This window comes from Hydra vulgaris, chromosome 06 (genome assembly GCF_038396675.1).
Source record: "Hydra vulgaris chromosome 06, alternate assembly HydraT2T_AEP".
NCBI classification, from domain to species: Eukaryota; Metazoa; Cnidaria; class Hydrozoa; order Anthoathecata; family Hydridae; genus Hydra; species Hydra vulgaris.
The window spans coordinates 21,162,164-21,189,538 of NC_088925.1; the positions used below are offsets into that span (position 1 = coordinate 21,162,164).

The following is a 27,375-nucleotide window of genomic DNA, read 5'->3' on the forward strand; positions in this document are numbered from 1 at the left end:
ATTTTCATTAATGATTTTTAATGAGGGAGTTCATGATTTTAATTTCCAAAAAGTATGAAACACATATTTCGTTTACATTTTTGTTTCATTGGAATATTAAGAGACGTGTTTTAAAAAGATGTATTGAAGTGAAGGTAGAGCCAAAAATGGCTATTTGATTGAAGTAGTTTCTATTCTCTGTTTTCCACCCTCAAGTTGATTTGGCTTAAGTGCTCAAAGCAATTAATCCTTATTGATTAGGTTAAAGTTGTCTTGGAAATAACTCAATAAGTGAAAACTTCCCAAATGTTTTCCTAAAGTTTTTTTTTTAAATCTTTCAGATTTAAAATTTGTGGTTAAATTAACCAGAAAATTTTCCAGGTAAATTTCATCTATCACTACTTCTTTTTACTACCATTAAACAAAGTTTTATGACAAGGTTTAGTGAAGCTCCTGTATAACAATTTTTATTGCTCATTTTAACTTTTTAAGTAATTTTTGTTATTATTTTATTTAAGCATAAAAATGTTTGTTATATAACTATAAAAATGTTTGTTATATAACTATAAAAATGTTTGTTATATAACTATAAATAATGCTACCTATTATTTATAACTAAAAATGGAAATTGCATTAATTTGAAAAGAAAAAACACTTGACTATATAACAAGTTGAAAACTACAGATTTTGGTTTTTGAAATCTTGTTTTGATAGAAAGTTTTGGTTCAGATCTTAGAAAAATCTCAAAATTATTGTTGCTGTATTATTTTTTATTATAAGGATGGTTTGTATAATGAATAGTTTATATTATGTTTCTATTCTGGTTTGTACAATGTATAATTATAATGCATGTTTCTATCGTGGTTCGTATAATGTATAATTAGCTAATTAAATTTTTCAATTATATAATTTTTATATTGATAGAACCATAGCTTTTTATTATTACACCATTATCTTTGGTATCACTATCTTTTTTATCCAATAATTATTATTTGATCATGAAGTTATTACTTGATCATGAAGTGAAAACCATTTTTTTAATTATTTTTTTAACCTAAATTTCTTTTTTTCTTTTTAAAGGCTTTTAAACAGCAAGAGTGTGAACCCATCTAAAAGACATCGTGACAGGCTTAACAAAGAGTTGGACAATCTTGTAAACTTACTTCCATTTTCTGAAGATGTCATTCGACGACTTGACAAGCTTTCAATTCTTCGCTTAAGTGTTAGCTACTTGAGAAATAAAAGCTATTTTCAAAGTATAGATTCAATATTTATTTTGAATCAATTAATTAGATTGAAATATTTAACATTATTATAACTTATCATGAAAATGATAATAAATTATAATAATAAACTAATATTTTTAATTATATATCAAACAGTTTTAATTAAATATCAACTAGTATTATTAGTTTATATTAGTTATATATTATTATATTAGTTATGTATTATTATTATATATTATATTATTATATATTATATTATTATATGTTATATTATTATTATATATTATATTAGTTATGTATTATTAGTTATTTATTAATTAGAACTTGCAATCCTGGGATCTTGAATTTGAAATTAAACAAATAAAAGGTTGTTTGTGCATTACTTTTGTAAAAATGGGCTTCAATAATATAACAAAAAATAAATAAATTTAAGAAATAGTCCGGAAAATAATTTAGCTTTATTTTTTAAGGTTCAAATTTTATTTTTGAATAGTTTTGAGGATTTCAAATTATTTGAAAAAGTTGCACATAACTATTGAGTTTAGTTGTATTTGTCAACTAAATGTTATTTAAAGTAATTATAATTTTTGACCTTTAACTTCTATATTTTTTACAATCTTTTTTGTTTAAAATGCTGTCAAAATGTAAAAACAAAAAAATTTTATTAAAAGAGTTTGTTTTTTTTAGCATTTACTTTTGCTAGCACAAATAGCTTCTTTTTTTTTTGAACATTCCTTGATCTTTTTTTTTTTTTTTATCTTGAGAACATTCCTTGACCTTTTTTTTTTATCTTGAGAACATTCCTTGACCTTTTTTTTTTATCTTGTGAACATTCCTTGATCTTTTTTTTTTTTATCTTGTGAACATTCTTTGATCTTTTTTTTTTTTATCTTGTGAACATTCCTTGACCTTTTTTTTATCTTGTGAGCATTCCTTGACCTTTTATTAAAAAGATTGTCATCTTATGTTAAATGTTAAATAAAATTTGTTAAAATAAAAAATGCTGTAAAATAAAACAATTATATCTATTTGAAAATTATATTCAAATCTACTTACTGTTAGAGTATGCTAAAAAATATTTTTACCAAAAATTTGCCATAAAAATTCTTCAAAAATGTGTAAAAAAATTACTTTCAAAACACATGAAAGACACAGAAAATTACTTATCATAATAGTATGTACAGATTTAGTGAAACAAAAGTATAGTGCCTAACAAATTGTTTAAGAAATAAATCCAGCTTTTAAAAATAGTATTTTAAGACACACTGTAAATAGAATATCAATTAACAGTAAACAATGCTGCAAGGAAATAATCTTCTAGTTAATAAGAGAACAAGATAAACAACAAACCATTTGTTTTTTCTGGCATTCTTAAAAAAGAATTATTAAAAGCCTAAAAATAAATTAAACATACTTTGAGTTATTCAATAGGGTGTACTAGAATTTATTTCATTCATATTGCTTGGTTGTGCTAAAGTTGTCCAATCATATAAGAAATACTCTGTAAAGTTGCAATGTTCTAAAAAGTTATCTTGAAATGCTGCAAGGACTTTAAAAAGGTTAAGTTTTTTTTTTTTTTCAATTCAATTTTCCTGGGTGCACAAAAAGTTTCTATTGATATCAAAAATGCTCTAATTATTTTAAGGTGCTCCAATGACTTTGAAAATTAAAAAATTATTAAAAAAGTAATTAGCCAGTGATTTTAAAGATTTATTTTTGCCTGGGCTTGAATAGAAAAATTGTATTTTGGTTTAAGATGGTTTAAAAAAGTTTAAAGTTTGATTTAAAACATTTAGTTTAAAAAGATAGAAATTACCTATAGGGTCATTCCATATGAAATCATCCAGACCATGACACCCTTACGTCTCAGAATTTGTTCATTTTTACCTCACTTGCAGTCCATATTAAAAAAATAACAATTGCGAAAATTTTAGATAAAAATACACATGGTTCCAGAGATATTGTTAGTTGAAATAATACTGACCATTCATTTTAGTGATCATCTGAAGCGACTACAAAGCAACTTTGACATTCAGTATCTTTACTATGGCTTGAAAAAATTTCTTTAAATTTAGTACCCCAATAGATTTTTATTCGAAGAATCCAAAAATAGCACCCTCAAGACTTGATTGCCTCAGAAAATGCCTTGTTTATCCAATTTTGTTCAAAATTATTGACTTGTAAATTAATTATTTTTGGAGGTAAAATGAAGAATTTGGCCCAAAATCCGAGTAAAAAGTTTAATTGTATATCATTATTTCATCTTAAGTCTACTGAAAAAAAATTAAATTCATCATTTGTCTCTCTAATACTTGATCAAAATTTGCATTTAAAAATGGTATCTATTTAGAAAAGTTTAAATTTTGTAACAAAAGCAATTGAAATGTTTTTTAAAACATTTGAATAAAACACCAAATAGTGTTATTTAGTGACTATTTTAGGACATTTATATTCATATGCCAAGAAGGGCCAGGTGGACTCTGACTAACTATGCCCCCCCCCCCCCCCAAGTCTCTCTGGGGTTTTTTTTTTTTTTTTACATAAAATGATTCATAAAAAGTTAATAAAATAAAAATTAATAACATAGTTTTTTTAGTTTAAGTTTGAGAAACACTTTATTTTCATTATTTCAAATTGGTGAATGCTTACATCCTATTATATCAAAAACAGGCATAAGTTTTGTTTTGTTCTTTTTAAAGGTTATACTTGTTTGTATATTCTTAAAGAATGTGAATTTTATTGTTTTTATATTTTTTTAGCAGGTTTTTTTTTTTTTTTTTGTTAATTCACCTCCTTAAGGCCGAGAAGGCCACTGCAAATAAGGAGGCTTCTTATTTGTGGTATAACCCTCTCTCAACTCTATAACTCCGAAACACGAACCTTGACAAACAAGGCCGCTGCGCGGAGAAACAAGTTGAATGTGTTCTACCAGGGACGTGGTGGGGATCAAACTCAGTATCTCTCGCTTATGAAGCAAGTGCTCTACCACTACACTGCAACTGCATATAACTGCATATAGGTAACCACTACCACTACACCACTACCGCATATAAGTAATAGTGTAAATAATAAACATATTCAATATGGAGAAATGTGACATTGGAAAAAGTCCATTCATTGCCACAAACTTGCCACAAACAACATTCATTGCCACAAAACTGGATTTTCTAGAAAACAAGGCTTTGTTCAATTCAAAGATCTTCCTTGTGAAAAAACAAGAAGAAATAATATGGCGAGCAAATTTAAGGGAAAAATATTGTTCAATAAGAATTTTATGTTGTTATCATGAGCAGTTCTATGGGAAATATGTTGAGAAAAAAATTACAAAGTGTTGCAATCCTTTTGGAACACACAAGGAAAGTAAAAAAATTGTAAAAGAAGGTAATCTAACATTAATTACAGCAGAATTGATATGAAAATTAAAAGAAATAGAATTTATTATTTATAACAATTTTTTTATTTTTAAGTTATTTAAAAAACTTAAAACTAAATTTGTTTCTTAGGTAATATAAAGATTTCCCTAAACTTGGCAAAAAATTTTCAAGAAAATAATGTTAATGTAACCCCAGGTTGGAAATTCTGCAGTAAATGTTACAAAAAAGCAATAGAAACTGATGAAGATTTAAATTCACAAGAAGAATGGGAATCAAAAAGTGAGAAAAAAATTGAGTTAGATACTACTATGGAATTGCTTTAAATTTCACCAGTCAAACTAAAAAGTCTTTCAAAAAACAAAAGTTTGAGAACACTATTGACAGAGTTGCAAAAATGGTCTCATTAACATATAATATTAAAGAAACTTCTTTAACAACAGAAATAAAAAGCCCAATTTCAAACAACAACATTAACAATGACCATGATCTAGACATTTTAATGTATGAAATAAAAAATAAAAATTTCAAAGATTGACTCTTATTGCCATAAAGTGCAAATGTTAACACTGGCACCAAAATCATGGACATGTACAAAGATATTAAGCTACTTTGAAGTGTCTGAGTATCTTGTTCGAATTGAAAGAAAAGTTAAAAATGAGCATGAAATTCTATCATTGCCCAAAAAAAAACTGGGAACCCACTTTCACCAGAAACAGTTATTTTAGTGATTAACTTTTATTAAAGTGATGAATTTTTAAAAATGATGCCAGGAAATAAAGATTTCAGAAGTGTTAAGAAAAACCAACATGTTCAAAAAAGATTATTGCTACTCAATCTTAATGAATTACATGTTGTGTTTAAAAAAAACTACCCTAACATCAAAGTCAGTTTGTCAAAGTTTTGTACGCTTAAACTTAAATGGTGCATTACAACTAATGCGTCAGGTACTCACAATGTATGTGTATGTATACATCACCAAAATACAAAATTTCTCATTGATGCCATTAGGTGGAATAAAAGTTATAAAGATTTCATAGCATTGGTTGTTTGTTCTCTTGAAAATGCAGAATGTTGCATCGATGTAACCAATGCCCTGGTGTTGAAGCATTAAAAACTTTTTTAGTGCAAGTGTTTATGGACCATGAGCTCGAAGAAGATATAGCATTCAAGCAATGGGAGAGTACCGATCGTACAACACTATTATTACAGTCTTTGCCACTAGATGAATTTAATGATTTATTATGTGACAGCATTGACAACCTTACCACTCATCCATATATTGCAAAAACACAAAGTAGATACTTGAAAAACTGTAAAGAAAATCTTAAACAAAGTGAATGCTTATTTTTAGGAGATTTTGCTGAAAATTATCAATATGTTGTTCAGGATGAGGTTCAAAGTTATCACTGGAGCAAAAGTCAATGTTCACTCTTTACTATTGTACTTTATTTTATAGAGGAAAAACTTCTCAAAAATAAATCTTTTTGTTGCCTTTCAAAAGATGTTGATCATGACACAGGATTTATTTACAAGACTCAGGAAGATAAAACTAGATATATCAAAGAAAATTTACCTGATGTATCAAGTGTGAAATACTTTTCTAATGGTTGTGCAGCACAATATAAAAGTTTTAAATTTTGGGACTGTTAAAAGATTAGTATGTCAAGAAAGTCTAAAACAAATAACTACTGGGCAGATTTTAGATGTTAATTTATTGTACTCCTTTTCTAAAGCCAAGATAAATGGAATTAGTTTTAAATTATTTTCAAAAGATGAAATCGACCAAACAAGAGTTCAATTAGTAAAAAAAAAATTTAGGTGGATGAACAGTTCCTGGCACAAGGATGTATCATCACTTTATTCTAATTGCTTCAAACACTATAAGTTATAAAAAAAACAAGTATTGATAAATGCACTAAAACATTTGATATTATTCGAACAAGCAAACATAATAAAGAGATTTCATTAAACATGAAAAAAGGATCATATTGCATGTTTTTATGACGGATTTTGGTGGGTAGGGATTGCTGAAGATGTAAATGACCTTGATATTAAAGTCATTCATGCATCCACATGGGCCAGGTAAAAACTTCATTTGGCCAGTAAGAAATGATGAGTGTTGGGTGCTCAATTCTGAAGTTATATGCCTAATTTCTACACCCACAACAATATCAGGTTGTACGTACAACATATCTGATTTAGATTTGAAGAATTTAAGCAGTTGGTTACAAAAAAAAATTAACTACATTTAAAATTATTTTGTTGTAATTTTATTTACCTGTTTTGTATTTAGAATTTGTCTTTCTTTTTTTCTTTTTTTCAAATCCTTGGATGTAAGGCTGAAAAGGATGGGAAGTTTAAATAATTCCCACTGTCTACCTCATAATGTCAATGACTATATTAGTCTTAAACTACTAAATAATACCATAAAGATATTGATATAAATAAAAATGTTTAAAAACATTTCAGTATTTTTGGTTTTAAAATGTAAGATTTTTAAAATTGCGAAAAGATCTCAGTTTTGAGTGGTTACTTTGAAATAAGAGGTAGGTACTTATCAATTTGAAATAATGTAAAGAAATTTTTTTAAATATAAACTGCAACTGAGGTAAAAATGAACAAATTCTAAGATGTAAGGGTGTCGAAAATGTTTTTTTTTTGATGATTATATATGGATTTACCCTATTGTTATTGATAAATTCATGTTCAGGAAAAAAAATGTTCACAGACAAAAAATAAATGGTTAAATATAAGTGGTGTTGTTTTTTCAAGTTCTATTATAATAGAATAATCGCAACCCTATGAAAATATTTTTATGTAGAACTTTGTGGTGCCATAAAAAAAAAAAAGAATAAAAATTACTTTCACAGGCTGTACTGGTTTTAGTGTCAAGCTTCATGACGCTTTCTAAAGCTTAAGTGTGGCGTGGAAAGTTTTTAAATTCTTACATTTCTGAGGTCAGAATGCTGTTTTTAAACTTAGTTGATTTTGTCAATAATGACTGTAATCTGTTGCTTTAAATAGTAGTGGTATCTGAAGTTTTAACTTAGTCTTGTCAAGTATTGATCTTGCTGCCAATACAATTCATAAAGTTAGTTGACAAAAATGTCTTTCATTAGTTGCAATGTAAGTTTTTGGGATTGGCTAAGTATTTGGCTAAGTATTTTCTTTACAGGATCAACAATTTTCTTTTGCTCAATAGGCATATCAAGTATAATGTACAATTCAAAAGAGATCAGGACTATCATCCATACAGGAATCCTTTGACTACACTTTAGGTGCATATATCTTTTGTATGTTAGTTCCAAAAATGATCATATTTTTGTCTGGCTTGTTTCTCAATACATAAAACTAGTGGATCTAGAGGATATGATTAACAATTGTCAATAATTAAGAATGATGTATGGATTTCAGTTTTTGATTGACTGAAAGTTGGCATTGACAAGTTAATATTTTTCTTCTATTTTCTAATTAAACCATTAATTGAATTTGGCACATGTGTAGATCCATCTAGGTTAATCAGAAGGGTAGCTCATTCATATATAATAAACATACATACCAGTGTAGAAATTCAAAATTTTCCAACAAAGTTCCAGGTTGACTTTTGAAAAACTTTTTTTTTTTTATCAATATTGGACCTGTCCAATGTTTAAGGATCTTAAGCACCTTTATTTTTACAATTTAACATTTGATATCCTGTGTTAGTTTATTATCTAGAACACAATTAGGGGGTAAAAATAAACATTTCAAAAAAGGTTATTTTAATTGGCACCCTTGAATACACAGACATACACACACATAGAGATCTATATATGTATATAAATAGATCTTTATATAATAATAAATGTTTATTATATGTAAACATATACAGGGTGTCTGGCAGATCAGGGAAATCAGGGAAAAGTCAGGGAATTTAGATGTCTTCAAAAAAATCAGGGAAATTAGGTCAAGTTTTAGAAAAATCAGGGTTTTTATTACTTATCTTATTCTAGAAGCTCTTTAATTGAGTCTTTTTTTTTTTAACACTCAGTTTAACTCTAAGAAAAGCAGTTATTTTTTTTAAGCTTGATTAGTAGCTAGCTTTTAGTAACTTACTTACTAATACTAACTAGTAGCTAACTATTTGATGTTATTTAGTAACTTACTTACTAGTACTAACTATTTGATGTTATTTAGTAACTTACTTACTAATACTAACTAGTAGCTAACTATTTGATGTTATTTAGTAACTAACTTACTAGTACTAACTATTTGATGTTATTTAGTAACTTACTTACTAGTACTAACTATTTGATGTTATTTAGTAACTAACTTACTAGTACTAACTATTTGATGTTATTTAGTAACTAACTTACTAGTACTAACTATTTGATGTTATTTAGTAACTAACTTACTAGTACTAACTATTTGATGTTATTTAGTAACTAACTTACTAGTACTAACTATTTGATGTTATTTAGTAACTAACTTACTAGTACTAACTATTTGATGTTATTTAGTAACTTACTTACTAGTACTAACTATTTGATGTTATTTAGTAACTAACTTACTAGTACTAACTATTTGATGTTATTTAGTAACTAACTTACTAGTACTAACTATTTGATGTTATTTAGTAACTAACTTACTAGTACTAACTATTTGATGTTATTTAGTAACTAACTTACTAGTACTAACTATTTGATGTTATTTAGTAACTAACTTACTAGTACTAACTATTTGATGTTATTTAGTAACTAACTTACTAATACTAACTAACTAGTAGCTAACTATTTGATGTTATTTAGTAACTAACTTACTAATACTAACTAACTAGTAGCTAACTATTTGATGTTATTTAGTAACTAACTTACTAATACTAACTAACTAATAGCTAACTATTTGATGTTATTTAGTAACTAACTTACTAATACTAACTAGTAGCTAATTATTTGATGTTATTAGTCAGTTGTTTTTATTTTCTTTAGACTAGAACAAGTTTAAGTAAATTAAATAATGAATTAAATGTACTTTGATGATCAGTGGTTACAAATACCAGAATATAAAGCTTGGTTAGTGTGTGGGGATACAAATACCTCAGCAAAATGTAGAGTTTTTCAACATCCAAGAGATATAATTGAACTTTCTTATATGGTCCAAAGAGCATTAAAAAGTCATTCAACAGGAAAGAAGCATTGTGAACATTTGTCTCTTCACTTAAAAACAACGCGTATTCCATTTACCAAAGTATCAAAAAATATACATTTTGTAACAACCACTTTGTCAGAAAACACAGTTCAAGTTTCCACTCTTCAGTCGTATGTTGTGTCAGGTTCGGTTATTGATGCAGAGATCATTTGTCATCATTTTCTTTTCGTTCCAGTGATGGACTTTTGATTTTGTTTATATCAATGTTCCCTGACAGTGCTATAGCTGAAAAGTTCTTTTAATCAAAAAGACAAGTGCTCATATTATATAAATTTTGGAATAGCTCCTCATTTTCAATCAGTTCTTATGAGAGATGTAGATAAGTCAGACTTTTAAGCTGTTTCTTTTGATAAATGTCTTAACTCAGTTGTGCAAATAGGGCAGATGAATCTTGGGATAGTGTTTTAAACCCTGTTTGTGCTCCTTACCTAAACTCAATCTTTATTGAACATAATTAAAGTAGAGATCTTCTGCATAATTTTTTATTGGGTTTGAAATAATCTTTGAATAAAACCAAACTTTGTCAAGTATCTCTGGATGGCCCAAATGCAAATTGGGCCTTCTACTCTGAGTTACAAAACTATCTTGCCAAAAATGACATTAACAAACTAATTCCAACTGGATCTTGTGGTCTTCATTTGAATCATTTATCATTCAAAACTGGGGAAAACAAAGTAGACTGGGGTATTAAAAAGATTTTAAAAGCTCTTTATAAACTTCTCCATGATTCTCCTGCCAGACAGGAAGACTTTACTTTTGTGACTGAAAGTAATCAATTTCCTCTTTCTTTTTGCGGTACTCGATGGGTTGATAATGAAAAGGTGGCTTTAAGAGTTGTTAATATTTGGGAGAGGGTATATAGAATATGTAGGTTTTGGGAATCTCTACCAAAGAGTAAGCAACCTTCGTGCATGAGCTACCAAATTCTTTTATCTGCTTCTAAAGATCCTCTAAGTTTAGCAAAATTTTATTTCTTTTCTCATATAGCTCATATTATGAAATCCTTTTTAACCATTCATCAATATGCTAAACCTATGATGCCATTTTTAAATGACGACCTTTATCGACTATTAAAAGACATAATGTCAAAGTTCATTATAGCTGATTTTTTAGATTAATGTAAAACTGCAAATAGCCACTGCAGATTAGATTTTACAATAGAAAAAAATTATTTAAAAAAGCCAGATATTTGATGTGGTGCCAGCACTGTTAAAGAATAAAAAAACAAATGATGAAATCACTCTAAAAGCCATTGTGCGAAATGTAAAATGTATTGACCCAGAAATAATGTGCAATAAAAAAATGGCAAAGATAAGGATAAGTGATTTGGTTGATAACTTGATTCAATTGCATTGGGTTACCCCAAGAGGTGGGGGTGAGGTAAATACCGAATTTAAGATATATTTAGAAAAGATTGTCTCTAAAAACAGGGAACTTTTCATGAATTTCAACAAAATAGATGATTTTTTTCTAAAGTTGATGGTTTTGATGATTATTTGGCACTGTCCAAATTAATCAAAATGGTGTTAACTCTTTTTCATGGTCAAGTAGCGGTTGAAAGAGGGTTTAACATAAACAAGAATATGTTACAACCTAATTTAATGAGTAAATCATTAATAAGCCAGAGAGTTGTTTGACCATATGAAAGCTCTTGACTTAAACCCAGAATCTATAGTTATCTCTAAGGAACTGAGAGAATCTGTCAAAAAATCACAGAGTCAACAAAAGATTGAAATGGCTGCTTGAAAAGAAACTGAGCTTCAAGTTGCTCAAAAGCGAAAAAGTAAATTACTTGCTATAGGCATAAAGGACTTACAATCTAAAAAGGTTATTCTGGAAAAAGGAAAAATAAAAAACTAAAAAGTGATTCAGAAGCAATTCTTGTGAAAGCTGCAAATGATGCTGAAACAGCTCATACCTATGCTATTGACGCAAAAGTTATTCTTGAAGAGAGGAAAAAGAAGAAGAGATTAAAAAATTAGATGAAACAATTGATTTATTATTTAAGAAAAGTAAAGAACTTTGAAATTTTAAATATTAGTTTATTATTATCTATATACAGTAAATTCTAAATTTATAGATATTTAAAAGATATTTAAAAGTATATTATTTATTTATAAGTTATTATTTACTTTTGAAAAGATTTTTAATATTTATATGGCAATACTTTTTCAGTCTAACACAGTAGCTGTGGGTAAACCTATAATTTATTTATTTAAAATAAATAAAAAATAGAAAAAAAACAGAAAAAAAAAGAAGTAAATAAATAATATACTTTTTAATTTAGAAGCATCTCAATATTTCAAACCTAATAGTTAATTTAATTTAAAAGTGCCTCGATAGTTTAAAATTTATCATTTTTCTTAGCTCACTTCGTTAGTGTAGTGCTAAGGTTGATTTATTGCTATATTTATGAGGTGCGACTGTTAGATCGGCATTGGATGAGGGTTCAAATCCTTTTAACATATAATTTTTTTTATGTTTTCAAGATTAAAATTTTTGATCCCCACCACGTCCCTGGTAGTACCGCGCTCAACTTGTTTCTCCGCGCAGCGGCCTTGTTCGTCGAGGTTCGTGTTTCGGAGTTATAGAGTTGAGAGAGGGTTATAACCACTATTAAGTAGCCTCCTCATCTGTAGTGGCCTTCTTGGCCTTGAGGAGGTGAATAACAAAAAAAAAAAAAAAAAAATGTAAAAAGTACTAAAGAACATGTAATAAAGCTATATTTAATTAAGGTAAAACACAAGTACTGTATAGAAATGTATTTTCATGTTCTTAGTGTCAATATATTTTCAAAGCAACAAGGTACTTTGTTGGTTTTATTAAATGTTTGCTCATAGTTTTGCCAAAACTATAACTACAATTTTCTGAAAATGTGAAAGAAATAAAAGTACTACAAGTATATGTTTTAATTATTCTACTAAAATATGCTTATGGGATGTGAAAAAATTCAATTTTATTACCTACATAAATGTTTCCACCTGTTTTTTTCTCAAAAAATGTCTCCTTATTGAAAAAAGTGCTATGTAAAAAATTTATTGAAAAAAAAAAATTTTTTCTAGACCAACATTGTATAAATTTTATAATAGGTATGGTGTTATGTAAATAAGTTATGTAAATATACTCATTTACCTTTCAAAACTTTACTTCAAAGTTCAGACATAACGGTAACATAACAAAATTTTATTTTAAATATACCTACAACTTTAGCTAAAAACACTGTGCGCTGAGTGGTCAAACCTAAAAAATTGAGCGGAGTATAAAGGTTGAATTACATTAAAACTTTGATCTTTTCTAAATTTTATGAAGTGAAACACTCTTAAAATTAAGAAATATTGTAATTTTATGCTTTTATTATTTCTGGTTTATCATTTTATTTTATATTTTATCATTCATTAAGATTATTAATTTTTAGTTGAGTATTTTTTTTTTTTTTTTAGTTTTTATTTCTCTTTTCAGTTTATGGTTTGTTTATTTTTAATTTTAGTTGAAGTTTACATTAGTTTATTCAGCACTTTTTTTAAACGCTCAGATTTTCAGAAGTTGCATTAAACCTTGGTCTAGTTTTCAAAACAAAATATTAAATGAGTGGTCATATAAGGTGTACACCCACATGCCTTTCCTAAGAAGACTTGTATACTGTCAAAAAACTCACACTTCTGCACATTATAGTAATTGGAAATATAATCTTTTAATTCAGAAAAACGACCAAAAAAATTAGACTCAAAGGTTTAGGAAGTAAAGGAAGGTTTAGGACCTTTGAGCCTAATATTTTAATCAAAGGTTTATGAAGTTTACTTTCTAAACCTTTGGGTAGAGTAGCAGCCACCTCTTGTTTTTTTATTTGACAGCTCTCACAAACTGTTATTGCTTAATTATTTTAAGGGGAAACTTTTATTCATTTTATAAATAGAAAATCTTTATTTATAAAATGAATAATATTATTATTATATATTATATACCACAAGTATTTCTGATATACTGGCGCAAAACATGCCTTTAATTTAGTATTATTTTAAATATTACTTTAAATAATAGTGAAATTTAAAATTTCTTTAGAGTATGTTTAACATGTGTTTGATTTTAGAAAAGAATATCAGAAGTGTATCATGTGGAAATGATAAGTTTATTTCCAATTTGATCCATCAAGTATGTTAATTTTATGTATATGATTTTTTGCTTTTTCTTCAAAAATTAGCAAAAATAAATTCAAAAAGTGTGTTTTAACTGATATAACTAAGTATATTAATAAATTTTTCAAAATTTAATAGCATCACTAAGGTTACAATGTTACAAATCTCTTAAATTTAAATGTTATTTGTCTTACATTATTGTGTTATATAATTTTATTATATATGGTTAAGAGGTATGTTGGTGATTATTTTTAGATGACATTAAACAGAAAATGTCTGTTGGTATGATGTTATTAAACAAAAAGTGATTATTTTTAGACGATTTTAAACAGAAAAAATCATTTTTAACTTTTACAGTGTTTATTTAAAGTTTAAAAGGAATGAAAATTGTTAAAATATACAATCAACTTTACCACTAAAAGTCTCTGATTTTTTTGATGAATGTAATTAATAATTAGCAATTAGAAAATACTTTTCCTAAATTTATCCATAAAATTTTTTTTCAATTCTATTTTAATTTTAAATTGTATTTAATCTTGCTTAAATTTTTTTTGGGTAAAGTGAAGTTTTTGTACAATAATGTTTTAATAAAAGTTAATATACAATAAGTTTTGTGTAATAACAAAATGCTTAGTGTATAAATGATTATAGAAATTAATTTTTGACCTTTCTGGTAAGCAATTTATCTTAAAGGATGACTTTTTTATAAAAAATTATTTTTAGTACAGATGAAAGATAATGCTATATGATACTCTACAACCAGCCTCCCTCCCCCCAAAAAAAGTTTTGTAGTTATTTTGCAGAGTTTTTACTGAATCAGGATTTAGTTTTTTCGATGGTTCGAAATATTTTGTTTTTGAAATGTTTTGCTGATTTCAAAATGATTTGTTGATTTGGGCTTAAAAAAATGAATGAAACTGTAAAAATTTATGAAAATTAGAAAGAGCAAAGTCCCAGATGTTAGTTTTGATGATTTCTTGATCATATTAATAAATAAAACTTTTTGGTTACAGCTTTTTCTATCAACAGTTGTAAAATATAATTTGGATAGCTGGAATGAGGATTCTACATTGCCTATTGATTAGGGTGTCAAGTATTATCTAAGTCAGGTTCTTTATGATAATTTATATCAAGATTAGAGTACTAAGAAATATTATAAATGAAAACTGTTACCATCAATTCTTTTTAATCTTTTACAAATATTTGTGGTCATTTTTTCATCAAGCATTTTTTATATTTCAGCAAATTTTGATTGTTTGAAATATTCTTTTATAATTTGATTAATTAAATCACTGTAAAAAAATTACCTTATGCAATAATTTAAGACTAATAACTTAATTTTTTTTTTTTTATTGTAAGAATTCAACATTAAAATTTAGTAAGGTTATTAAATATTTTATTTTGTTATATCTTAGCAGTGCCTATTAAACTTCAAAATAATCTTGTTTATATGCAATTGTATATATACATGTGTGTGTGTATATATATATATATATATATATATATATATATATATATATATATATATATATATATATATATATATATATATATATATATATATATATATATATATATATATATAAATTGTATATGTATTGCCAAATGTGATTGTAAATTATTTCTATCTGTTATTTTTTATTGTTTTTAGGGTTTAAATTCTTTTATTTTGGTTACAAGTATAGATGGAATGATTTTTTACGTTTCTGAAGGTATAAAGGACAAAATTGGATATTCACAGGTAAGTTATAAACTGTCTTATTTTAAAAAAATTGACTTTCTTGTTAATTCTAAAGATTTCTAATTGTATGTTTAAAAAAAAAAAAGAAAAAAAAAACCAAAGAGGTTTAGATAAGTGTGTATTGCATAATAAATATTACATAATGTGCAATGTACACATGTATAGCTCATGTTGAAAATAAAAGTTTGTAAATAAGTGATAATTTCTACAAATCTAGTTCATTACAACTTTTCATATTAAACTGAAAAAAGCCATGGGTTTTTTGCAGTTCTCTTTTTCATTAAATAAGTTAGCACAACTTTAGAGTGTGGTAAATATGTTGCCGCTTTTTATGTTATCATGTTTTCATTTTTTTTGGTCAAGTAAAACCTACCATTTGCAAAACAGAAAGTTTTAAAGTTTTACATCTAATGAGAGGTGTTAAAAAAATTTTTTTTATAGGCATCAATAATCCTAAAAGAGTATAGTGTGTACTGGAAAAAAACATAATTATTTTTATTTTATTATATAATAATTTAATTCATTATATAAATATTGTAAATCTAAGATTTTATATTTTGAAAAACATATTCTTGATTAAAATATTTTTTGAATCAAGTTTCTTAAATCTAGAACTGGCACTAATCTGTTTAATCTAAGAATTTCAAACAAAAATTCTCAAAAAATTGTTCAAAATCTGCAACTAAATCAAATTTGAGAAAATTAGTTATGTAGTCTTGTATTTAATGTTTTATTTTAACTTTTTTTTTTAATTTAAATTTTAATAAACGACTAAGCTGGATGTATCTTACTTTTACAATTATTAAATGACCAAGCTAGATGTGGAAAGCATTTCTAAGTATTTTTATAAATAGTTTTAATGGTTTGTTGGTGTATAATCAAAATTTTGTATATCCAATTTGGATTTTTATACAAAACATGCAAAAACAAAACAATATAATTCTAGTGCGGTTAAAACTAGCATGGTTAAAACTTGTGGTTAAAACTAGCATTGTATAACAGCTGTTTTGTCATAATTTCAATAGAATTTTTAAAACCTGATTATACTGCTTTTGTTATTATCAGTGAGTTTATATTTTCTAATTTTTGGTTTACACTAAAAGTTTTAAAAAAAAAATCAATAAAGTATCAATCAAGTAAAAGTTAATAAAGAGCAGGTTAAAGGTCGGGGTAGCATACTGGGATCTAATAAGCTCGGGGTAGCATACTGGGACAGAATTTTTTTTTTTTTATATGCCGAAACTATTTTACTGTTTTTTTTTATTCGAATTGTTATAAATTAATTAAAAAACCATAAAAAATAAATATGAAGCTATTTATTTTTTAAATATTTATAAAATTTGTATATATTTATTGCTGACACCTTAAAAATCAATATTAAAAGTGTTTTAAACAAAATTACAATTGAAACTTAAGAATTAGATTTATCTATGTTCTAGAACGTACCATTTTCACTAATAAAAATTTGATATTTTATGACACCAGAAAAAAAATTTTTTTTTAATTTATGAGACAGTTTTTCTATAGAATAAAATAGCTGGATCAGATGTATGTAAAAGTCTTTTCTTGACATCTTAATTTGTTTTCATTCTGGATCTATTACGAGAAAGATTTTCCCTGTATTTCTTAAAACCTTTTTAACTGATTAAGCTTTTCTACTACATCTTTTGTTGAAATCCCTTTTGTATAATCATTTTTTTGTCTTGAACAAGAGCTTTTTCTCTTCTTGTTCACCATTTTATGATTAGTCTTTTGTATAAAATATGAATGAGGCACTCAAAAAATCTTAACCATGAAGCATAGATAATCCATACTGCAGCTCATCCGATAAAGAAGAAAGTTTCACAACTTTATCAATGTCTTTTTCTGAACGATCCACATATACAACAACATTAATGAAACTTCTTACATTTGTTAAGGCAGTATGGATTTATCTATCTATCCTAGTAACTTGAATGGTATGTCTGATAAAATGGATTTGGCATAAGATAATTCAACAAAATTTTCTACAAGATTAGAGATCTCATCTTTCAAATTGCTACCTTCGATTGTTTATAAATTAGTGGTTTCTTTTTCAAATTTAAATCGCAAAGGTCAACAATATAAAGTTGACAAAGGTTTAGGGTTTCTCCAAATAACTTTAAGTTTCTCTAACATAAGTTGTAATCTGAATCAGAACAAGGCAAGTTAAAAACAATGATGCTTTTTTTTTTCAAGTTATTGAGACGATCAACAGACATTTTCTATTTCTAAATGCTTCGTTTAGTAGAGCCATGAAAACCTGCTTTATAATAAACTAATACCAGGTCACACTTTTCATCATAATGCATAAAATGTCATTTTCAACTTAACTAAGTCTTTCTGCTGTATGGTCACATAAGCTTTGTAGTGGTATGCTTGCAGTATAGCTAGTAAAAATCATGTTGTTAGGATAATACAAAGGTTTTGATGGTTTTATGTTATTATATGCAGGATACATATTGCATTGTTTTGCAATTGTACCATTTCTCTGTTGCTGAAATGCAGTCTTGGTCATATTTGAATCTAGCATCAACAGCAATGCTTCATTTTCAGAAAACATTGAAGACATTCTTATCTAATATAGTTTGTTGATTGTTCCAGTCTTTTCTGCTTTGCTTTTTTTATTTAAAGAATTTTTTGAAGCAAATCATATAACTAATTTGACATGTGACATTTTTTAAAGTTTGCTAACATGTTGGTACTTAGTTCTTTTAGAACACTTTTGTGTCAGTTTTTGGTAACTGACCAGTGCTAGAAAAAAACAGTGAACTTGTAGGAGGTATGGTAATTTTGGCTGCATTAAAATTAGTTAAATTTATTTTTGATCTAGCTATATAGCATTGTCCTTAAGACATTTAGGTTCTGTGCGTTAAATTCTTAACACATAATCAGGTTCTGTAGGTTATTCCAACGTAATTTAAGATAGGGTAAAATGTACATAAGTGTTGACCTTCCAACATTGCTATTGTTGTGATCAAAGAAAAACTCAATGAATGTTAGCAAATAATTGTATGATATTGCAGTGTATTGGATAGGTTGTTATCTCTTAAAGAGTTGTAACTATCAAAATATTTCATATAAAAACAAAATGAATTGTTTCTTTTATTACTGTAAACAAAAATGATTAGTACTTAAACAAAATGTAATAACATTAGAATTGAAACACTTAAAAAAGTTTTAAATTTTTTAGGGATGCAAAGCAGCAACAATCATCATATATTCAACAAAAATTTATTATTTTATTGAAAAAATTGCTCATAATATAACCATTATATATTTATATTTACACAAGTTTAAAATAATAGTACTGTAAGAAAGTTGATAATTTTACAACATTCCTAGAACTATTGGAAATTAGGCTTAAGTAAATAGTAGTAGGAAGTGTTAGATAACATTTTTTTTTTTCATCTTTTCATAATTTTCTATATCTTTTAAACCATATAAGGCACATGTGCATTATAAAAAAAATGTTTCTCATCCTGACTATGGTATAAAGTATAAATAAGCATCAAGCAGCTTTAGATGGTAGAACCTTTTACCATAATAAGATAAGATAGAAATCTTTTCAATCTTGTTTCTTAGTTACTTCTTTGCAAATGTTCTTATTGTTGGATTTTAAGTAAAAAAAAAATAACGTTTAAATAAAGTAAAAATAAAGTTTAATGAAGTATAATAACAAATAAAGTAAATATCAATAAACTTTTTATTTAATTTTATTAAAACTTTGAATAAATTTATTGACGGTTTTTTTTAATTTTTCTTTTAAAAGCCTAATTATTTAAAAACTATTTAGAGTTAAATTAACAATTATTAATACATTTAAATAATATACATTTAGAAATTATTTAGATGCCATTTTTACTCTCTGCAAATGTTATTTTATTATTTAGTTTATTTTTGCAAGTTTTTAATGAGTTTTATCTAACAGTTTTTTTTATTTAATATTACAGTTTGTAAAATTTTCAAGAATATTTTTATTAGTTTGTAAATTTTTTTTTTGCAATCAAAATCATAAAGCGCCATAAGTGTTATAAAAAGAACCTATTGAGTGTGTTTCAATAGAAGTGTTTATTATGAGCATAAAAAATTTAGTCTATTAACTAAAAAAGAAAAAAGTGCATTTTTATAAATTTTTTTGACAAAAATTTTTTTTTAAAAGTTTTTAATAATTATCATTTTTTTAAATTTTCATATGATTTCGCTTTATTTGAGACCAACTTGATTTTAAAGAACTTTTTAAAGAACCAGCACTTTTAAAGAACTTGAAAATTTTTGAAAATACTACGAACTCATCAAATGTTCAAGAGTTTTGGGGGCCTCCTAAAATTATTTTTTAAACAAAAAATTTTCAAATTTAGTGTTTTTAACATATAGAACACATTAAAGTGGGGAGGGGTATCAGCATATATTTTTCAAAAATGTTGTTTTTTGGGACACCCTTATATATATATATATATATATATATATATATATATATATATATATATATATATATATATATATATATATATATATATATATATATATATATATATATATATATATATATATATATATATAAATTTGTTTCTCCGTGCAGCAGCCTTGTTTGCAGAGGTTCATGTTTCGGAGTTATAGAGTTGAGAGATTGTTGTAACCACAAAAAAAAAAAAGTAGTCTCCTCAACTATAATGGCCTTCTTGACCTCATGGACCTATAGTGGCCTTCTTGGCCTTTATATATACAGCCCTCGGAATTAGTCAAAATTAACTTCCATCCTAAAAGTGTTTGAGATTGGCAAAAATAGTCGACCTCATTTCTATGTTTTATGGTAAGACCTTTGTATCAAATTTTTTTTGCTGACCTGATGCCGACTTCTAAAAGATTGAGGTTGGCAAATTATTGCCAACCATATTTTTTCTTATTCCGAGAGTTAATATATATATATATATATATATATATATATATATATATATATATATATATATATATATATATAAATATATATATATATATTTGCATTATTTTATTATGTATTTCTTTATAATTTAGTCTCAACTACTTCATCAACGAGTTGAAACAATACTTCATGAAGATGACAAAAAAAAAATAGATGCATATTTTAAAGCATTAATAAATTATGAAGTATGTACATATATTAATAAAAACTATTTGTCAAAAATGATGATGATGATGATGATGATGATGATGATGATGATGATGATGATGATGATGATGATGATGATGATGATGATGAAGCCTTCCTAGGAGATGCGTGCGGTTTTTCATCTTGTATGTCCACGCATAAGACAATTTGGTCATGACTGTTTGCAAGTTTTATTATATTAAGCATTTCAATACTTTGTGGAAAAAAAGTTTCAAAAACAAAGTTTCAAAAACAAAGAAATCAAAATGTAATAAGTATATATTATCCCTATATGAATACATCTATGTAATGCATGCGTATATTTTTATATACACTCATATTTTGTTTTGTTCATGTATGCGTAACTACCTCATAAGTTTTACTTTTACATCTTTAATTATATAATTATACTTATTTGTACATTAGTACATTATTTGTACATTAGTACATTATTTGTACATTAGTACATTATTTGTACATTAGTATCTTATTTGTACATTAATACATTATTTGTGCATTAGTACATTATTTGTACATTAGTAAGCACAGGCTTAGCTTATTCACACGACCCGGGAATCATGAGAAACTGTCACAAAAGACTCCGAAAAATTTTTTTGGAGGGAATGATCCTCACACATCACTGTTCTCAAAAATGCAAAAAATGAAATCTTTTGTGACCATCCGAGAAAAAAAAATCAGTTTGAATTTTTTCATATATTCCTTAAAATCATGAATTAACAACTTTGACTCTTTTTGCATTTTTACAGCATATCTAAACAAATTCTACTCAAGCACTCTTTAGATATGGAAACTGAGATGGATTTGACGAAAAATATCTTTACTAAGAAAAAATAAGTAAGATATAAATATATTAATATAAAACCTTTTTAAAGTTTTATATCTATTCTAACAAGCCGTAAATGATACCATTTCCTGATATGTAATTTTTTATCAGACAGGATTTGTTAGTTCTTCCCAATATGTCTGAAGGACCAATCTTTAAATATTAGCTTTTTTGCTATATTTTTGATCAAAAATTTTTTTCTGAATACCGGGAAATAGCACTGACAAAATAAAGTGTGCAATACCTACATGTCTGTGCATGAGAATTTATCTGCTTCGGATCCCATTTTAAAGGTAAATTTTCCATAAAAATCTAATGATGACAAGGTGTTTCTTGACCAATGACTCATTTTCTTTTTAATTTTTAAATACATTTTCAATGTCAACTTTTGCTAGTCACCAATGACAGCCCTAATCATATGCATAAAAGTAGTGATTTTCTTTGGGTCTGCTTTGCGATCATGCCTAATTCAGTCAAGTCCCATTTGTGACACATGTAGGCTTGTATTAATGTGAAAAGCAAGGGTAGAGTCTGTCACCATTTCTCCTGTCTTTGACTTCTCCTCTATCAGGATGAGACCAGTTACAAGAGAGCAAGCATGTGACTGTCTTATCTGTAAGACAGGGCGGATGAAGTTCCTTGAAAAGCATCCTCCGGACAACCCACCGTCTTTAAATTCAGCACAGCCTCAAGCAACACAGCGGAGGTGCTCAGACTGCCTTTCAATCATTGGAAGAAGGGCGCCACACAACTGCAGCAATGCCTCCTTTAGTGAAAATATGACAGCACTTGCACTTGAAAACCCTAAGGTTGGAGAGCAAATTGCAGCATCTGTAGTTGCTGCCAAGGAAGCCTCTCCACATGGGACTGTGAAACTGGCTCAAGCCTCTGGTGGGCGCCCTTTGCGAGTGAAGAAAGGTAAAACTTATTATTCTTAATAGGTACTACTACATTATTTTCGTGGTTTAAATACTTAAGAGATTTTTGTAAATTAGTAATGAGAATTCCTCTGTGATCCTAGGTCCATCCAGTGTCAAAAATCTCTTCCCTGAAGCTGATGTTTTGAGCGCTCGAGACTTAGTGCAACTTCAAGCCAACACCAGGCTGTCAAGTCAATCTGTAAAGAAGCTAGTGTCCACACTTAACCACTGCTCCCAGGCTTGAGTCTTGGAGCCAAACATTCACGCAAAGTTTGCTGAGCTTGGCAAGAGCTTAGCAGAATACTTTACCCAATCTACAATTGAAATCACCACTGACAAAACAGAAAAAAAAAGTCAAATTGTTGTTCACTGCATCAAACTAGCAGACCTTCTTGATCAGCTGCTGCTCCAAAGGAAAATTCACTCAGAACATTTCGTGAAGCTTGGCATTAATGGTGGAGGAGGCTTTCTCAAGATCAGCTTCGGAGTTCAAGAAGCTGAACAACCTGAAGAGTCTCCCCCTCGAAAAAAGACTCTGGCTTCACAAGTGGCAAAAGACACAAGCATCAAGCGCCAGCTTCTGGTTGCCATTGCTGAAGATGTTCCTGAAAACTACACCAACATTCAGAAGATCCTTGACTTAATCCATCCTGATAAAGTTGACTTTCTCCTCTCCTGCGACTTAAAACTGGCCAGCATTGTATGTGGCATTCAGTCCCATTTCTGCTCACATCCCTGCACTTGGTGTGATGTCACTGCGACAGTGTCTTGATGCCTTTCAAGTAAAAATTACATTCCTTCTTTACGTGGAAAATTTATAACAGTCTTAATTTTTGACTATTTCAGTTACCAATTCAAACAATAATAAATGTTTCTTGATACGAGATCTAACCTTTATTCTTTCATTAATGTCAATTTAATAGAAAAATTGGAAAAATAAAATTGTTCTTGTGTTTCAGGTACATGGGCAAGATCCAAAACAAGCACGACTGTTCAAGAATGTCATTCACTTGCCACTCTTCGACAAACCAGACGGCTCTTTGGTCATCACCTTCATAGCAACCATGGAGCTCCACCTCCTCCTTGGTGTGGTCAATCACCTCTTCAAGGCCTTGAAAGAGGCTTGGCTAATAGCTTATGATTGGCCAGGATCACTGCACATCAAGAGCCAGCCTTTCCATGGTGTCCAGTTTGCTGGCAATGAATGTCGTAAGCTTCTGAGGAATGTAGATGTGCTGAGGCAACTGGCTGAGCAGGTACTTTTTAAGTTTTACAACTTACCTTATGCTAATCTCTTCAGAAGTACATGGTATAGTGTTTTGTTTCTGTTTTTTTTTACTAAATTTGAGCATTTCTTTATACAGGATTGTGCCTTATTTTGGCATCATTGACACTCTTCAAAAGTTTGATGCTATAGTGTCCTCCTGCTTTGGCAGCACCCTTGATCCTCACTTCGCTTCAAAGATTCAGGCCTTCAGAGCATTATACCTTTCTCTCCAAGGGGTCAGTGTCACCCCAAAAGTTCACGCAGTGTTCTTCCATGTGGAAGACTTTATTCTGTTGAAAAAAAAATCACTTGGCAAACCACTGAGGCACTGCATCACAGCTTCAAATATCATTGGGAAAGATACAAAAGGCCCAACAACCATCCAGAGTATGCAAAATGGCTCAAAACATGCATGGTTGACTTCAACAGCAAGAGTGTCTAAAGTCATCAAGAGTTTATAATCTGTTTGGCTTGATTTAGGAATCCTTTTTAAAGATTATTGTGTACACATTCATCTTAGTATCCATATCTAAAGAGTGCTTGAGTAGAATTTGTTTAGATATGCTGTAAAAATGCAAAAAGATTCAGAGTTGTCATTTCATGATTTTAAGGAATAAATGAAAAAATTCAAACTGATTTTTTTTTCTCGGACGGTCACAAAAGATTTCATTTTTTGCATTTTTGAGAACAGTAATGTGGGAGGATCATTCCCTCCAAAGGATTTTTTCGGAGTCTTCTGTGATAGTTTCTCATGATTCCCGGAACGTGTGTATTTGGATAAAGCATTTCCTTCATACACAGAATATCCGTGGTTTGAATCCCACCGCTACCTAATATATATATATTTTACCACTGCTTATACATTTGCTTTGTAACCCTTTATCTTTTCTTTCTGAAAAATCTTTCTGTTATACGTTTTTGAATGATACACATCTCTTAATGTTCAGATTTCTTTTACCATTTAAGCTTTTCAGTGTATTTTCTAAGTAAAGTGCACATACACATATACACTTATATACCTAGTTTTTAACCTTCAATTATGCTATGTCATCTACACTTTTTTCACATAGCCTCAATTGTTTCATATTACCTTCTTATTCCTGTAGGTTTTTTATCCCCATTCTCTTAGCGCTTTGTAATTTTGGATACTTATTGCTTTTTAAAGTTCGACTTTTAGTTCTATCTGCCCCATCCCTTTTGGTCTACTATGTTATTGGTGAAATAATTATTGATATTATCAATAATTATTTCACCAATAACATAAGAATTATTATCAATAATTATTTATTGACATAAATAATTATTGATAATAAATCTTCTATTTATTTAAATATTTTATTTTATTATTTTATTTATCTATGTTTTGCAAAAAAAATCTTTTGAAGTACAAAATTTAATAACATTCACCTTAAAAAGCGAATATAATAACAATACACAAATTAATTAAATTTTTTTTTCTATTTAAATTTATTTTAATTTCCTATTTTGTTAGTTTTGCTTTCTTTGTTTTTGAAACAGTCTTTTCCGCGAAGTATTGAAATGCCTAATATAATAAAACATGCAAAGTTGTCTAATTAAAAAACTTTTTCGCGGACAAACGACAAATAACCGCAAGTGTCTCCTGGAAAGGCTTGATGATGATAATGACAAAATATAAATCATACAATTTTATTGTTGTCATCAGACAACAATAAAATTGTATGATTTATATTTTGTTCTGCTTTTTTTTAGGAAAAATTTAAGAGTCACAAAAACTGTAGATATAACGGTATGGTTATTTTATAAATTGTTGTTGATGTGATGTCATGCAGTTGTAATTACAATATTAAATGGTTCTTTCAAATTTGATAATTTTTGGAGAAAACAAATAATCTTTTTGATCAAACAAAAGTTTTATTTATTTTAAATTATTTATATAGAATAGTTTGCTCATCATTATGTGCTTTATATCAACACCAGTAACATTTATCCACATCAGATCATTGCACTACATCGGTACTTTCATTAATTTGTGTTAAATAAGTAATATTCTCTAAACCACATATACTTGGTTGTTGGTGTTGTAGACTGCCCTGGTCCCTTATTGGTATGAAGTATGCTAAGCACATAAGTGTAAATGATGTAAATGTTAATGTGACAAATCTATGTTTTGCAAAAAAAAATCTTTTGAAGTACAAAATTTATTCAAATTTACTCAAAAAAATTTTAACGAAGAATAGCTTGGAACAAAAAAGTATATATATATATATATATATAAGTTATACCACTTGATTTGAATGGCTTTATTGCCATTAAAGTTTAATTGTTTGTAATATTATTATGAAATTATGTAATCAGTTGTGCATCTGGGATTAATAAAAACCATTTTTTAATGATAACAAGAAATGGTTTACTTGAACTTTTTAGATTTTTTTCTGGATCTTTGATTTCACTATGTTGTTACAAAATAAATATATTGTTTATAAGCAAAACAAATTATAAAGAGCATTTAGAAGTTTACAAAAAGCACTTTTCATAATTTTAGCAAAACATATGTGCAGTATGAAGAAACATTTGAAATAAACACAGTTTAAAATATTAACATTCAGGGCAGTATTTAATGCCTATGGCATCACACTTGTTTGGTTTTTAGGAGTTTCTATAATGCCATTTTTGTATTTAAATTTGTTGTTATAGAAGGGTTGTTACAATAACTTAGAAGTTATTGCAATTACTCTTTACGATAAATTGCATTAAAATTGAAAAAGCTAGTTTTTATAATTAGAAATCTTTAACAATGTAAGTTAGAGTTTTACATCAATTAAATATTGTATAATTGATGTAAATGAAAACAACTGTAACCACTAAGCAGTCAAATTTTTAAGTTCATTGTTAATTTATACAGATATACAGTTATGAAAGGAGTTACAAAATCATTATAATTCTTACCTAATAGATAATGAAAATTGGTCATTTTACATTATGCATTCTAATTGCAAAACTCCTAAACTATTCAGCAAAGTTTTTTTTAAATATTTAGTAATATTACTTCTAATTTAGTAATTACCAATAACTGATAACACACTGCATTATGTTAATTACTATTAATACCTGGAGACGCACTGTGTTACTTTAACAACTGAAGACAGATAGTGTTATGCTATCTTGGAAACACGCTGTTAACACATTACGTTTTTAAAAGTGCCTGATAGTGCAGAGCACTTTGATTTATTTAGAAAAAGAATTGCAAGTAGTTGATTGTTGTACTAAAAATGTACCTAACTGAAGTACAGTTGGTCATTAAATGTGCCAGTTATATATAGTAATATAGCCAAATGCTATATATGCATATTATATATGCTAATTATTTTGATGGTGGTTTTTAAAAATATTCAACCAAAACTCTGATCATCACAAAAAAAAGTTTTCAGAAAAAAAAAGAAAATTTTTGTAATTTGAACATTTACTTTTAATGTTTGATCGAGCTATGGAAAAACATTTGAAAGGGGCAAATGACAATCCAAATTAAACACATAGTTAAGTAAAGAGGATTGATTAGTAAATAATTCAGTTGGCAAA

The 27,375-nt window shown here is 27.4% G+C and overlaps 1 protein-coding gene across 8 annotated transcripts in view; it reads left to right on the forward strand.

Moving 5' to 3' along the window:
- LOC136081717 (aryl hydrocarbon receptor-like) overlaps nt 1-27,375 on the forward strand; it is a 125,594-nt gene that overhangs the window by 32,930 nt on the left and 65,289 nt on the right. For all 8 annotated transcript variants that reach the window (XM_065799542.1, XM_065799544.1, XM_065799539.1 and 5 more), the window contains 5 exons: nt 1,060-1,235; nt 13,854-13,915; nt 15,551-15,640; nt 20,693-20,785; nt 25,549-25,585. In XM_065799542.1, the coding sequence (XP_065655614.1) occupies nt 1,060-1,235; nt 13,854-13,915; nt 15,551-15,640; nt 20,693-20,785; nt 25,549-25,585 (458 nt within the window). The remainder of the gene's footprint in view (nt 1-1,059; nt 1,236-13,853; nt 13,916-15,550; nt 15,641-20,692; nt 20,786-25,548; nt 25,586-27,375) is intronic.